The sequence below is a fragment of the Coenobita brevimanus genome, chromosome 102 (assembly GCF_032717465.1).
Source record: "Coenobita brevimanus isolate Jiangsu-jjx chromosome 102, ASM3271746v2, whole genome shotgun sequence".
NCBI classification, from domain to species: domain Eukaryota; kingdom Metazoa; phylum Arthropoda; class Malacostraca; order Decapoda; family Coenobitidae; genus Coenobita; species Coenobita brevimanus.
Window position 1 is genome coordinate 31,022,319 of NC_137055.1, and position 17,477 is coordinate 31,039,795.

At 40.9% G+C, this 17,477-nt stretch overlaps 1 protein-coding gene and 1 non-coding gene across 2 annotated transcripts in view; both read left to right on the forward strand.

The window, feature by feature from the left end:
- LOC145415432 (glutamate receptor ionotropic, kainate glr-3-like) overlaps positions 1 to 17,477 on the forward strand; it is a 348,498-nt gene that overhangs the window by 275,564 nt on the left and 55,457 nt on the right. The window contains exon 7 of the mRNA XM_080284711.1: positions 408 to 651. Coding sequence (XP_080140837.1) covers positions 408 to 651 — 244 coding nt within the window. The remainder of the gene's footprint in view (positions 1 to 407; positions 652 to 17,477) is intronic.
- Positions 7,363 to 7,481, forward strand: LOC145415500 (5S ribosomal RNA). The gene has a single exon (XR_013900100.1). It is a non-coding gene; the product is annotated as a 5S ribosomal RNA (ribosomal RNA).

Here is a 17,477-nt window from a genome sequence, read left to right on the forward strand (position 1 = left end):
GTTAACACAGAAGCATGTCAGTGTATTGTCCTTTTATGGAGACCGTTTTCCTATAAATGTTAGCAATCTTACATCTCCCTTTGGGGAGGCCATATTACTTTACGGACTAGATGGAGATTATTCCCACCACACTAACCATGATAGGATTCCCCAACACAATAAAATAGTAATAATAATCATCATCATCATCATCATCACCATCATCATCATCATCATCATCATCATCATCATCATAATAATAATAATAATAATAATAATAATAATAATAATAACAATAATCTGCAAGAAGTTAAAAAAATATATATATATTTATGTCTTCGGGTAGAAGGGATTCAATCTTTCAGTTACTGGCACAAAGTCATGCCGTAGGAGTGATTCAGGCAACTACCTTATGTTGATTTTTTCAGCTTTGAAGTTCATGCAGAACCGAACAGTTCGTGGGGCTTGGAGAGGAGCGGTGTCTTCAGTGGTATGATGGGTCAGCTACAGCGGGAGGAGGTAGATTTTTGTTCGGCAGCTGCACCTACCCCAGGACGACTCAAAGTGATTGGATATGGTCCTGGTTATCCATCAGACATCATGACGCTTACCTCCTTGAAGCCATCACTTCTTCCACAACACCTGGCTCTTATTAGGCCTTTCTCAGGTACTGTAAATTACAATTTAACCCTTGAATTAAATAAAGTATTATACTGATTTTATTTTTGCTGCTCTAGATATATGTAATAACTTAGGAGAGGCACATGTTATTGAAAAGTGTTGCGAGTGTTTTTTGTTATTACTCGCCTAAAATTGTCTGATGATAGCACGAATAATATTAAAAACGTAATCGGGATAAATAGCTTAAGAGAAGCATTATATTCAGTTTTTATCTAATAAGAGCGTAATTCCAATCACAGATTTTTAGATGAAGGCCATTCATTTCTCAGCAACATTCATATTCACAAGAGATTTAAGAATACAGTTTTGAACTGCGAAAGTTAAACACACGTGCGGTATTGCACGAGTGTCACGAAGTAAGAATTGTCTGGAGATATGTCGTAGTAGTAGAAAGAGAAACAGAAGAGAAAGGGAATATGAGGGTGGAGAGGCCCTTAATAGCATTCAAGTGAGTGCAAAGAAGAACAAAGGAAAACAAACAACAAAAGACCTGTTGGTTCCTTCGAGGCTGTCTGTTATAAGTTAGGATATAAGAACCAACATCATTACTCTGTGGTTGAATGACAAGGAATTGAAAAAAGGAAGACTCCAAGATAAGATAATGACACTTTATTATGACCAAGAACTTTCAAACGAAATCAGTAAACAGAAGGAATAGAAAAGCCTTGTCTATCTATCTATATACCTAGGCTGCTTCCCCCAAGGAAAGGGAGGTAGCCGAGACAGGACGACACACTCTCCATTTACTCATCCATTTAAACACATTCATTCACATCTTAGCCCCAAAGGGGAGAACGGACAGATCCTCACCGCACCACACCGCACAAGGGTCAACTGCGCAATGCAATCAGTGACATCCGCAGCAGGGCCCGACAGCAGAGCTGGTTTACCCCTGCCACATCATAACATACCCATCCCCTTACCCGCACCTGACCTGACTAGCTGATCAGGCAATTAATCCAAAATTCTCTGAAAGTGATCGTTTTGAAAAGAGATGCAGTAATATGGAAAACTAAACGTGCTGAAAAGCAGTCATCTCAACAAGCAGAGAAAGTAGAAAGATTAAAAAAATACTGACATAGGAACAACGATAACAAAGAAAAAGAGGATTAAGCTGGGTATTGTGCAGTAAAGGAAACTGGTGGTCAAAGATGTGTTTGGGGTAAAGTGAGGAATGCTGTAACAGTGTTAAGAAATGGGAATACAGCAGTGTTGGTAAGGTACATACGAACAAGGAGTGCACTGAACTGTTTGTAAAACATATAAGAAATTAATGTAAGCAAACACACTTATGCTGACAAATATCATGTAATTACTAGCACACCACAACACACACAAATCAAACACTCACCTTGCACTGTGACCACGAACTTTGCTTGCTGTGAAAATCTAATCTTTTAATCCTTGCTGATCGTTAACCCTCCAGCACGTTTGGTCTAATTTGGATATTTAGGTTGACCTTGCTATGTGACACTGTCCTTGCTTGGACTTGGTGCTCCCAAATATAAAAAGTCAAACCAATGGCTGAGCCTCAAACCGTCCACGAAGTTTGGTCTAGATCAGTTCAAACTATTTTGTTATCATGTTTACACACTGTCACAGACAGCAGAGAGGAACCTTCCCGCTGTTGCCTTGGGGAAAGAGAAGCTGATTTGCCTCCTGCCTACGAATGAAACTTCTTCCTAGTGTTCTGTGTCCTGTGAGGAAGACCCGGTCCACCGTTGCAAGGAGCCGTCTCCTGTTTGAGGGAGCTGCTCCCTATGCCATTTTGTTTACACTAAGAGAAATTATTATCCGGCGGTCATTTGCCTGAATCTCATATTCGCTGGAGACATTGAGAACAATCCTGGTCCACATAAACGATACTTGTGCCGTTAAGGGCATAGGCATCACGCTCTCTATTCACCACAAGCACATTGTGTTGCCAACACATGACATGTAGAAGACAAACATTTGATTATGATCAATGCACCTCCTGCAGAAAATGGATCCAGATCAAATGTACCACGCTAACAAATGCCAGACAACGCCATAATACTTTGGTGTGTGACATGTGTAGCACATCCACAAACGCTTTTGTCACACAAATGTAGCTCCTCCACTCAAACCCCTCCAAAAATCCTCCAACTAGCAAAACCTGGGACATAGCAACATAGTCTCTGTGTAGCTTATTGCGCAACAGGAGAGGATAGTAAAATTATTATGTCCAAAGCCAGAGTTGCACCAGTTAAAGGAAGAACCCTACCTCAAAATAATGGAATTGGCTTCCACATAAGTAGAAACTAAATTGGCTAGGTATATAACCACTTCTCTTGATGCTTAGTTTGAGGATATCTATATATGGACAGACAGTGAGATTAGTCTACTGGATAGGGAAGGAAGACAGTAAAATTCCTTTCGTCTGCAATATAGTGAAGACTATTAAAGAGCTGTCTTTCAGATTTAAATTTATGCATGATCCTCCAAACAAAACCCAGCTGATCTGCTCTCGAGAAGTTCGACTGTAAAGAGACAAAGATAACTTGTGATTTCAAGGTCCCAAATGGTTACTCACTAAAGATTGGCCTGAGCAGAAACAGTATAGTATTGCTGAGGTTAGTGTAGTAAACTTGGATCCTGTAGTACCTGAGCCAGAAGTAATTGATATTAGCAGATTCTCATCTATAAGACAACTTATTAACACAACTAAATTAACTGTTAAATTTTTTAAATAAGAAAATGGGGTTTCCAAGGTTTGATCCCATGGAATATTGGCTGAAAAAGATACAAATGAATTATTACGGAGAGATATATGACCTTTTAGGCCAAGGCACTGGGAACAAGAATAAGCTGATAAGAGATTTAGGCATGTTCTTAGACGGAAAGGGTCTAATCAGATGCCGGGGCCAAATAATAAAGGCTGATTTGCCTCTCCAAACTAGACATCCCATATCATTACATAAGAGCAATTATTTTGTACAGTTAATTTAGCTGCTAAGGAAGCCCATGATTTGACTCTTCATGGAGGTGTGCTGCAGACTTTGGCTCGAATCCGGGAGAGGTATTGATCCCTAAGGGTAGACAGATCATAAGAAATATCTCAAAGGTTGCATTGCATGTAGGAAATATGAACAACGACCATATGACTATCCACGATCACCTGCCTTACCAAGGGATAAGGTAAATGTAAGCCGGCCCTTCAAACTAACTGGAGCTGATTACAAAGGAGCTATAACTGTTATGGGTGAGGGAACTCCCCATAAGGTGTATATATGTCTGTATACTTGCACCTACACAAGGGCAGTCCATCTAGAAATGGCAGAAGATTTAAGTTCAAAGACATTCCTGAACGTATTTAGAAGATATGCAGCTAGAAGGTATTGTCCTAATAAATTAATAAGCGACAACGGAACCAATTTCGTTGGAGCAGCACCTCTACTTTTAAATATAATGAATGACCCAAAGGTTAAGTCCGCACTGGGAATCCGAAATTGTACCTGGCAGCTCATAGCTCCAAGAGTACCATGGCAAATTGGACTTATCGAATGAATGGTTGGTATTGTGAAGAACTGCCTTAGGAAAACCTTGCACAGAACTAAGAATACCAGAGAGGAGTTGAGAACGGCGATAACTGAAACTGAGGCCAAGATTAATGATAGACCTTTAACCTATCAAGATGACACTAGCGTTTCGTTTGACGCATTGACACTGGCTCATAAGTTATATGGCAGAAAGCTCCTTGTGTAGATATCCAGGAGGAAGTAGATGATCCTGCCATAGAAAATAATGACTGAGGACAACATCTGCAGGAGGGATATCAATGTCTGAAAAAGGTATTGGACACCTGGAACAGACACTGGAGCAAAGAATATCTTTTGAGCCTACGAGAAAGATTTTATGGGGCTCAGGCTGCCAGTAACAAATCTGTTATAAACATAGGAGATATGGTCTTAGGAAAAACAGAACAACCAAGATCCCAGTGGCCATTAGCCAAAATGATCTCCACACACCCAGATTCAGAGGGGACGCTGAGACATGTAAAAATAAAATGTAGGGAACACACCAATTTAAAAACTATTGATAAACTGGTGCCCCTTGAGTTAATGACTACCCCGGACACAGTGGATGATGGAGAGCAATTGGGTCAAGATTCGTGGCTTAGAAGGGCCACAGCACAGGGTTCTCGAAACCTTTGGAGAGAACTCCTGGCTAAGGGTCACATTACATGATACAGCATATCGTTTTACGCCTGGCCCCAAAACTGTGGGAAATATTTTCCCCTAGAGTGGTTGTGCTCTTTACCTTTTAAAATAGTTGTCCCTGTTTAAAAGCAGAGGAAAACCTGGAGAGTGCTAATGACTAATTCAAGCGGTTTTATGACCCAGAGATTACGTTCTCTTTAATAATTCTTATTATTAATAAAATAAATGCTACTGTGTTTAACCCCAGTGGACAGCTGTATTGTAAATACATGTAAATACTTAGGAAATTTCCATAGACCTAACTGCGCTTGCTTGGTATGAAGTGCCTCACGTGAGAAACGAATGAGGGTTTAATATATATTTACATAGATCAAGGGAATATTTGGCTTTAATTTAATTAAAACTAAGATTAAATTAAATTGGATTCACCTTGAATATATAATGAAGTAATTTAACCATATTTAGTCTTAAATTAATTAATAGTTGGCATCTATCCAATCCTATGAGGGAGAAGATGCCCGCCATGTTCAATCACTCTAGTTCCTAAGCCCGTTGAAGTAGCACACTGCAGCTAAAGCTGGTTAAAGTTGCACACTGTAAAATATGCACCTAAGGACTCTTGGATGCCCAGGCAACCGACTGAAACATCAGGCTCATGGTCATCTCTTGTCCGACCCTTTCTAGCTAAGTAATCTTTATGATTTGGCCAAACCTTAGGGAATTACCTAGGAGATAGAATAATTATTGGTAAGCTGATTACCTAGGAGATAGAATAATTGCTGGTAAGCTGAAATATCAATTACACTTAAACCTCCTAAGAGACTTATGTGAATTTACTTAAGATCAAGTTAGACTAACACTCGTCAGATAAAGGAGCGAATAAAAATTTCTGACAAGGTGGCTATGTGGCTTCGCTCTTGGAGGGGCCAAATTGACCTCATGGTGTATTGCCAACTGTCATTCTGCATGTATTATTAGTATTATTATCATTACTAATATTATTTAACCCCTTGGCTGCAGCTATTGTGGTGAGAGCGATACCCCTGGTGTGGCAATCTACAAAGTTACGCATTTTCAAGGCAATGATTTTCATATTAATAAACAAGATAGAAAATAATAAAACACGCACAAGAAAGCGAAACCTTTCTTCTTACCTATGAGCACATCAGTGAATGTTTAAATGCTCCTACGATGCCATAGAGATAGTTGAAAGCAACGCTATTTTTTTTTTTTTTTTTTTTGCGTCGCTGTAGTTTTCCATCACACTCCACCACCTATGCCACCGGTCACCACATTTCATTTCCCGACCACAAACCTCTATAAGCACCACTTTCGTTGCATTATCTTGAATGGTTTAATTAGCATTTCATAATCATTTTTTTGTTAATCAATAATAGCAAGTAATGCTGAACTCAGTTAAGGATATTTACATTGTATACACCAGACACTTTCACTTTCCTTAAATTTTAGTCACTTACACTTACTTTCTATCACTTATTTACATTGATGTCATATTAAGCCGTGAAAAGCTACTCATTAACCCCTAGGCACCGATCCATGTTGTATGACATGTTGGCAGAGGCATACAGTCCACATCATATGACGTTTTAATTTTTCGCAGGCATGTTTGAACTTAGTAGCGCGCCATATGGACTCAGAGTACTGTCCCGGCATTGGTGGTGTGCGGGGTAATGCTGGCTGGCCGGGAGAGGGGGCGGGGGTTTGGGTGGGGGGGTGGGAGGGCAGCCCATCACTGAGGAGGGCTGTGGTGGAGGGTGGTGGGAGGCCGGCGTAGGGAGAGTGTGGCCTTGGAACCAGCTGATACTGGTTCAGGGTTGGGGTAGGGGTCGGGAGGGGGTGGGGTGGGTGGGAGGGCTACTATAGGGCCCTGAGGGGTGTGGGGGAGAATGTATGGAGAGTATCATACTGTCAAGAGTTACTAAAAACAGTGAAATAATGTGTAAATAGTGTATAAATAATAGTGAATAAATAAACAGACATCAATTTGTTAGAAAATATGGAAAACAAAATAAGCCAATCTTCATTAAATACTCTCTTGTGTTTTTTTGCTATTATAGTTGTAATATTGTGTTCATACGGCATTGTGAATTGGCGAGAGAAACAAATACACACTCAACACTTATTCTGGCGTGAGGTAATCCATCCTTCTTCCCTCCACTAATACCGCCAACACACCACCGCGACTTTGAACATGCTCAGCCCAGATGCCACACACCGGCTCCCTCGCACAACACCACGACCTCCAAATCGCCAAAAGAGAATAAGTAGGCACTTTTTATGTGTTTTTTGTCATTTATGATTGGTGTCTAATGACAAAAAAATACTGGGGGGAAAATTGATTATCCTGAAAATAACCCGGTTCTGGGACGTTGATAGGTAAACCCATGCCCGTCACCTAGGAGTTAATAGTAACTGATGCTAAACTTAGCGAAAGATATTTACATAGCATACACCAGACAATTTCACTTTCCTTATATTTTAGTCACTTACACTTACTTTTCACAACGGCCATACCACGTTGAGTACACCGCTTCCCGTCCGATCAGCGAAGTTAAGCAACGTTGGGTCTGGTTAGTACTTGGATGGGTGACTGCCTGGGAACACCAGATGCTGCTGGCATCCCTATGTGTCAAGTGGGGTTGGTGGAGGATTAGTGCCCCTCCCTGTAAAACAATTAACTCTAAGCCCTTGGCCACCCCGTTTGGGATACATGGCATCTGGCAATGAATGAATGAAAAACTTACTTTTTATCTCAAATTTACATTGGTGTGATAGTAAACCGAGAAAAACTACTTTATAACAGCAAATGATGCTAAACCCGGGCCAAATAAAAGCCCGGAAAACTTTGATGGTGCAACCTATGTGGGCTGGCGTCGTTTGGAGCATGGTTGTGCCCGCTTGTTTTTTCGGAGGTTTTACAGTATATTCCACGCTTGAATCACCTGAATCACTCTCACCAGTAGGTGCATACTTCCTTATCTGTGGAATACGATCTCTAGGGCCTCTTTTCTTGGTAACACCATATGAAGTTGTTGGCTAGGGCGAATGCAACGGACCACCAGTAGATGCAATGACTTCCTAAAGTAAACTGGGCTCATGTGGCTGCGAGATAGTGTGGAGGATGCTAAAAGGACGAACTAGCAACCGCAAGCATGGGCTGATGAATAAACAAACTATTCACACCATGATACATGTCACAACTTTTGGAATCTATCTATCTATCTATTGCCAGACGCCTTAATCCTGTAAGAGGTGGCCACAAATAAATCACCTTCATGTCGCCCTGTCTCTCGCCTTTTCACTGCCCTATTCCCAGCTCACACCCCCCTCTCTCCTATACCTCTCCGCTCCATCCCTCCAACTTATCCTTGGCCTTCCCCTCCACCTCACTCACATACACTATCCTTGTCAGTCTTTCACTCTTCATCCTCTCCACATGGCCAAAACACCTCAGTGTGTTTCTCCTAACGCTTCCTCTCACATCCACTTCTACACCACAATGCTCCTTCATTTCCTCATTTGTCAGTCTGTCTCTCCATGTGACTCCACATGCTTCTATCGAGTAACTCATTTCCACTGTTCTCGCTCTTGACTTGTGTCCCTCCAACAAGGTCCAAGCTTCACTTCCATACGTTAGAGTTGGTATCACAATACTGTCATGTAGTAACTTTTTTACTTAACTCTCTCAAGGACGGTAAGTTTCAGTAAGTTTTCCGGTGCATGACTTTATCTGCGAAGCCGCCCAGCCCGGCTGCCTGCGCGCTGCAAATAACACGTATTCTCTCCTTATTTTCGCCACCCAAACATCAATATACTGAAATGAAACCTATGTCATCTTATTCGTCGATGTTTGTTCTAGCTGATAAGCACCATAAAAAAACAGGAAAACCCGAATAAAACAACATTAGGCGGCCGTGAATAAACATTTTGCTACATCATGTTCACTTCCCAACATCACCATTCGAATGTTTTCCATCATACAGGAAAATGCTATTAGAAGTTTTTATAGAGAATTTGATCAGCTTTCTAAAGAGACAAATCCGGTTGTGATAAGATTTGTAGCTTTCGAGAAAATAGCCAAAAATTGAAAGCCATTTAAAAAAAAAAATTCAAGGAGCTCAAACTATGAAATTTTCTCACACGTGTTATGTTTTTATTGCATAATATTATGCAGAATTTCACCAGCTTTCTAATGACCTAAAATTATTTCGATACACCTCATAGTTTTCGAGTAAATCGCCAAAAACGACTGGGAACTCACGTCAGTACATCACTTTCGTGATGTGCACATAACATACGCAATATTCCTCCCTACGTAACAGCAAATTCTTATCATAGATATTACATTGTTATGTCTTGTACATACGTAGAATTTACTGCTCTTTATCGTGGTTTGTACAGGAAATCGATACGTCCAATAGTTTTTGAGTAATTGGCCGACAAAGTGAGATTACTCCTCCGAGCGCTTCCGAGTTTACCGCTAGCGAGGAAAAAAACCAAGTCTGTTCCCCCAACTTTTCCAGCAGAAAATGCTCCCAAAGGCTTATATTCTGCAAATGAACATACGTAGAATTTACTGCCCTTTATCATGGTTTGTACAGGAAATCGATACGTCCAATAGTTTTCGAGTAATTGGCCAACAAAGTGAGGTTACTCCTCCAAGTGCTTCCGAGTTTACCGTTAGTGACGAAAAAAAAACAAGTCTGTTCCACCAACTTTTCCAACAGAAAATGCTCCCAAAGGCTTGTATTCTGCAAATGAACACGCATAGAATTTACTGCTCTTTATCATGGTTCTTACAGGAAGTCAATACGCCCAACAGTTTTCGAGTAATAGGACGACAAAGGTAGATTTCTCTTCTGGCCGGTACCTACTTTTACTGCAAGCGAAAAAAAAAAAAATGTTTTCTCCCCCTTTGCCTAAAGACTATGCTCCCAAAGTTTTCTTCTTTTTTTTTTTATGTACAGACTGTAGAATCTTCTAAGGTTGTCTTTTTTGGTTGTAACCTACTACGCATGAACACTACTTTTTCCAAGTTACTGCTGATGAAGCATTACTTTCTGTCAAATGCGTAATATGTAGGAGAAGACGGTTATTTGCCTGAAAATTATAAGGGTAATGATAGTAGGTCAAAATACATATCAAGAAAATTTGGAAAACTCACTTCTTCCAGGGGTGTTGCTTGAGTTGTAGGACCTTGTGGGATTGGAAGATGAGGAGGTATGTAGTGTGTGTGAGTGTGTGTGTGTGTGTGTGTGTGTGTGTGTGTGTGTGTGTGTGTGTGTGATTCACCGGGTCGGTCAGGATCACTTGATGGTCGTGATCGTCAGCTTTTACCCTCCAGGAAGGGAGCTGAGAGCTCATATAATCCGATCTAAGGACAAGGCTGTAACCTTCACACATGCACACACCCATCCCCTTGCTCAAGGGGGACAGTAACCACCCACTTCCTCAGTGAAACTTTTCGCATCCTGAGCGAGGCGCGAACTCCCGTCTGCCAGATGGCAAGCGAGAACGCTACCACTGAGCCAGCGAGCAGTGTACGTGTCTGTGAGTGTGTGTGTGTGTGTGTGTGTGTTAGTGTGTGTGTGTGTATATATATATATATATATATATATATATATATATATATATATATATATATACATATATATATATATATATATATATATATATATATATATATATATATATATATATATATATATATATATATATATATATATATATATATATATATATATATATATATATATATATATATATATATATATATATATATATATATATATATATATATATATATATATATATATATATATATATATATATATATATATATATATATATATATATATATATATATATATATATATAATATATATATATGTCAAATAACTGAAACAAAATGGAGAGGAGAAAGTGTGAGAGAATGGGAGTATGGATGGGGTATAAGTGCAGGAGTAGGTGAGAATGAGAGGGCAAAGGAAGGAGTATGTTTAGTTTTGAGTAAAAGATAGAAGAGGAGTATAAGACAGTATGGATCAGTTGGGTCTAGGATTGTGTGGGTAAAGTTGAAAGTTGGAATACAAATGTGGGCGATTGTGTGTGTGTATGCGCCAACGCAAGATCGTGCTAGAAGAGTGAGAGAAGCGTTCTGGACAAATGTAGAAGTGTGCATGGAAAAGTTTGGAAGGAATGAGAGAGTGTTTTTGATTGGTGATATGAATGGTAAAGTTGGGAATGTGAAGGTGGATGGAATAGTTGGTGAGTGGGGTGTGCCTGCTGAGATAGATGAGAATGGGAGTGCGTTAGTGGACATTTGTGCTGGGAGGGGGTTGGTGATAGCCAATACCCTCTTCAGGCATAAAATGATCCACAGGTATACATGGCGAGTGATGAGAAGGGTGGGTGGTGAACTGAATGAAAGGAAGGCAATGATTGATTATGTGTGTGTGGATGAAAGGATGCGAAGATGTGTAATGGATGCAAGAGTATATAGAGGATGGGGGAGTGGACTTTCTGACCACTACTTGGTGGTGGCCAGAATTAGATTTCAAGTAAGATGGAGGAATAGAAGAAGGGAAAGACGAGAGGAAGGAGTAGTGGCAAGGAGAGTGGAAAGGTTAGAAGAGGATGAGAAAAAGGCAGAGTATAAGAGAGAAGTGGAGGAACGATTGGGCAAATATGAATTGGAGCAGATGGGAGACGTGGAAGGTGTGTGTAGGATATTTACAGAAGAAATATGTGCAGCATGTGATGTGGTGTGTGGAAGGAAGAGAAGACGGAGGGGGGTGCAAGGAACAGCGTGGTGGACTGAAGAGGTGAGACAGGCTGTGGCACAAAAGAAGAAAGCATACAATGAATGGATGAGAAATAGGGGCGTGGAAGAAGTTGAGAGGCGGAAGAGAGAGTTATATGTAGAAAGAAAGAGAGAGGTGAAAAGATTACTAAGAGGAAGCAAGAAGAGAGTGGATGAGGAATTTGGAAAGAATTTGAATGTAAAGTGGCAGGACTGTAAGAAAATGTTCTGGAAAGAAGTGAAAAGAGTAAGACATGGTGGAAGTGAAGTTAGCAGGGGAGTGAAAGATAAAAATGGTAGATTACTAGTGCAGAAGGGAGAAAAAGTGAGCAGATGGAGAGAACACTTTAAGGAATTGTTGAACGTAATGCGAGTATAAGTGGCTGGGGAATGGCTGGGAGAAGGAGGGAAATGAAAAGACAGGAAGAAATCAGTAGGATAGAAGTTGCGGAAGCAATGAAGAAAGTTAAATCGGGGAAAGCCCCAGGAATTGATGGAGTGTGTGGTGAAATGCTGAAGCATGGGGGAGAGATAGTAGTAGAATGGATGTGGAAGATGTGCAGATTGGCCTGGGAGGAAGGTAGAGTCCCGGAGGATTGGAAGTCAGGTATAATTATTCCCTTGTACAAAGGAAAAGGGGAAAAAGAAGTGTGTGGTAATCATAGGGGCATTTGTCTTCTTAGTATAATAGGAAAAGTGTATGGTAGGATACTTATTGACAGAGTTAGAGAAAGAACAGAGAAATTAGTTGGAGAAGAACAGGGAGGCTTTAGGAAGGGAAGAGGTTGTGTAGATCAGATATTCATTCTTAGATCTTTAGTGAAAAAGTTTCTAGAGAAGGGAAAGAAGTTGTATGCGGCTTTCATGGATTTGGAGAAAGCATATGACAGGGTGGATAGACAAGGATTGTGGAAAGTGTTAAAAATATATGGAGTAGATGGGAAGCTGTTGAATGCTGTGAAGAGTATGTACGATGGTGCGAAGGCTGCAGTGCGTGTGGATGGTGAACTAAGTGAATTTTTCTCTTTGAAAGTTGGGGTGAAACAGGGATGTGTCATGTCTCCATGGTTGTTCAATCTGTACATGGGTGGGGTAATAAAAGAGGTACAAGGTAGGGTAGTGGATGTTGGAGTGTCCCTGGTGAGAGAGGATAGTGTTTGGAAACTCCCTGTACTGTTGTTTGCAGATGATACTGTGTTGTTGAGTGAAGACGAAGGGGAGCTGCAAGGCTTGGTGGATGAGTTTGGGAGAGTGTGTAAGAAACGGAATCTAAAGATGAATATAGGGAAGAGTAAAGTGATGGTCTTTGAGAGAGGTGAAGTCAGTGAATGTACAGCAAGGTTGGATGGTGAGGAATTGGAAAATGTGAGTACGTTTAAGTACTTCGGTAGTGTGATGAGTAAGGATGGAGATTTGGAGGGTGAAGTGCTTGAAAGGGTACAGCAGGGAAGAAAGGTTGCTGGTCCTTTGAAAGCAGTGATAAGAAACAGGGAAGTGAGCATGGAAGTGAAAAAGTTACTACTTGACAGTATTGTGATACCAACTCTAACGTATGGAAGTGAAGCTTGGACGTTGTTGGAAGGACACAAGTCAAGAGTGAGAGCAGTGGAAATGAGTTATTTAAGAGGAGCCTGTGGAGTCACATGGAGAGACAGGCTGACGAATGAGAATATAAAGGAGCGTTGTGGTGTTGATGTGGATGTGATAGGAAGCGTTATGAGGAACACACTGTGGTTTGGCCATGTGGAGAGGATGGAGGGTGAAAGACTGACGAAGAGAGTGTATGTGAGTGAGGTGGAGGAGGGAAGAGGGAGGGGGAGGCCGAGGATGAGATGGAGGGATGGGGTGGAGAGGTATATGAGAGAGGGGTGTGTGAGTTGGGAGCAGGGCAGTGAAATGGCGAGGGACAGGGCGACTTTGAGGCGATTTGTTTGTGGCCACCCGAAACGGGATTGATGCGTCTGGGAATATATATATATATATATATATATATATATATATATATATATATATATATATATATGTATATATATATATATATATATATATATATATATATATATATATATGTATATATATATATATATATATATATATATATATATATATATATATATATATATATATATATATATATATATATATATATATACAGACATACTTTCCCCTCCTTCCCTAAACGTTCCCCCAACACATGATGCAATATTTTCCATGAACACTCGTGGCACATATCACAAACATTTTAGATAAGAATCATAAATGTCAACAATTGTTTTTGAAAGGTACACTACCTGTCCACTGACGTCCGTGGTTGCCCGGCGTTGCAAGGTACAGTACCTGTTCAGTGACGTCCCTCGTTCCTTGCCATCGTTACCTTTCACAGCACACCTGCCGCTAAAGTACCGCTCACCTACGCCACACACCTAAACTAACTCTTGCAGCACAGTTCACGTATATTTTACATAAAGTATAATTTATCACTAAATGTCAGACCAAGGTACAGTACCTGTTCAATGACGTTCCTCGTTCCTTGCCATCGTTACCTTTCACAACACACCAGCCGCTAAAGTATTGCTCACCTTCGCCACGCACCTAAACAAACATTCGCGGCACAGTTCACGTATATTTTACATAAAGTATAATTTATCACTAAATGTCAAACCTAGGTATAGTACCTGTTCAATGACGTCCCTCGTTCCTTGCCATGGTTACCTTTCACAGCACACCTGCCGCTAAAGTATCGCTCGCCTATGCCACGCACCATAATTTATTCCATCATGAGGATACGTGGCACATTTCACTTACACTTGATGCAATATCATATACAAATATATGACTACCACAATGATTCCACCCTAACCTCCGCAGTTATTCCCTTCCTTACTACAATTCAATGTGACTGTGATGCAGCATCCTTCACCGGGAGAGTACGATGGAACTCTACTTTATTGGCACACACCACACTCCGTCACGAACACCCGCAGCATGTTTGACGTATATTTCACACAATTCCATACGCATTTTCACTATCAGAATCACAATAATTCCATCCCTAAACAGCTCTAATTCTCCCTTCCCAACTATGAAAACTGTATGTGATGCCTGCCCCATTCCACACTATGGTTCATGGCATCCATAATGCTAACTAGTTCCATAATTTCACCAAGCCAGCCACAATATCTTTCACTCAAAAAACAGTTTAGGCATTGGCTTCATTATATACGTATTTGTAATCACGCCATAGGGCCTTGAGGAGGGCGAGAGGCGAAACCCCACAACAGTGACCACGCATATCGTCTCTAAGCCTAACGATTGCTAACGAACACAATTCCTTTTCATGACATATATCTATGTTCCATCGACAATATCACATACAAATATGCTCACAAATACTGGATTATCACACTGAGTCCATAGGGGCTTCGGCTAGGGCAGGAGGGGGATTATTAGTAGGAGTTTAAAGGGACAGTACACGTGAAGTAGCCCCACCACCTGGCTGCTTGGAAGAGACTGAGGTTTATCGCTACATGCTGGGCCCCGTGAGGCAGCTCAGTGTTGCCAATGTCTTACCATTAGAAAGCGCTGCACTCGCTAGAACGCATCAAAATTTGACGTGAATCTGCCAGAAACTTAATTTTTGGCGAATTTTTTGGTGCTTAGGAACACGATTCAAGTGACTGAACATCTTTAGAACAATCCACATGAAACGCGAACCGCGTGAGTGACCCTGAGAGGGTTAAGTGCTCACTTCTCTTTTTCTTATCACTGCTTTCAAGGAACCAGCAACCCTCGTTCCTTGCTGTACCCTTTTAAGCACTTCACCCTCTAAACTTCCATCCTTACTTATCACACTACCCAAGTATTCAAACGCACTCACATTTTCCACTTCCTCCTCATCCAACCTCACTGTACATTCACTGACTTCATTTCTCTCGAAGACCATAACTTTACTCTTCCCTACATTCACCTTTAGATTCCATTTCTTACACACTCCCAAACTCATCTACCAAACTTTGCAGCTCCCCTTCGTTTTCACATAACAACACAGTATCATCTGCAAACAACAGTACAGGGAGTTTCCAAACACTGTCCTCTCTCACTGGGGCCACTTTGACGTCCACTGCCCTACCTTGTATCTCTTTTATAACCCCATCCATTTACAGATTGAACAACCATGGGGACATGACACATCCCTGTTTCCGTCCAACCTTCAGATAGAAAAATTCACTCAGTTCACTATCCACATGCACTGCAGCCTTATTATCCTCATACATACCTTCACAGCATTCAGCAACTTACCATCTACTCCATATATTCTTAATACTTTCCACAATCCTTGTCTATCCACCCTGTTATATGCTTTCTCCAAATTCACAAAGGCCGCATACAACTTCTTTCCCTTATCTAGAAACTTTTCCACCAAAGATCTAAGAATAAATATCTGATGTACACAACCTCGTTCCATCCTAATGCCTCCCTGTTTTTCTCCAACTAATTCCTCTGTTATTTCCCTAACCCTGTCGATAAGTATCCTACCATATACTCTTCCTATTACACTAAGAAGACAAATGCCCTTATGATTACTACACACTTCCTTTTCTCTTCCATTGTACAGGGGAACATTTATACCTGCCTCCCAATCCTCCTGGACTCTACCTTCCTCCCAGGCCAATCTGCACATCTTCCACATCCATTCTACTACTATCTCTCCTCCATGCTTCAGCATTTCACGACACACTCAACCAATTCCTGGGGCTTTCCCCATTTTGATTTTCTTCATTGCTTCCACAACTTCCATTCTACTGATTTCTTCCTGTCTTCTCACCTCCCTCCTTCTCCCAGCCATTCCCCAGCCACTTATACTCCTTTTACGTTCATTCTCTATGTTCAACAATTCCTTAAAGTGTTTTCTCCATCTGCTCACTTTTTCTCCCTTCTCCACTAGTAATCTACCATTTTTATATTTCACTCCCAGACTAACATCTTTGCCACCCTGTTTAACTCTCATTACCTCTTTCCAGAATATTTTCTTACATTCCCTCCACTTTACACTCAAATTCCTTCTAAATTTCTCATCCACTCTCTTCTTACTCTCTCTTACAAATCTTTTCACCTCTCTCTTCCTCTCTACATATGTCTCTCTTCCGTCTCTGAACTTCTTGCACACCCCTGTTTCTCATCCACTCATTATATGCTTTCTTCTTTTGTGCCACAGCCTGTCTCACCTCTTCATTGGACAATGTTCTTCCTTGCACCCCCTTTCGTCTTCTTTTCATCCCACACACCACTTCATATGCTGCACAAATGTCTTCTGTGAATATCTTGCACACACATTCCACGTCCCCCATCTGCTCCAATCCATATTTACCCAATCGCTCCTCCACTTCTCTCTCATATTCAACCTTTTTGTCATCCTCTTGTAATTTTTCCACCCTCCTTGCATATACTACTTCCTCCTGTCCTTCCCTTCTATTTCTCCATTTCACTTGGCCCTAGATTCTCACCACCACCAAGTGGTGGTCAGAAAGTCCACTCCCCCAACCTGTATATGCTCTTGCATCCATTACACGCCTTCTTATCATTTCACCCACACACAAATAATCAGTCACTGCCTTCCGTTCATTCAGTTCACCATCCACCCTTCTTATCACTCGCCACATATACCTATGGACTTTTGAAATCAATTCGTGGATTTTAAACAGAATGTCGCACCCTGCGGATTGAATCTTTTAAAGCAAACACCACAGCCAAGGGGTTAAACTTCCCACTTCTGATTATTATTATCATTAAAACTTCCCACATCCCTGTGGGAT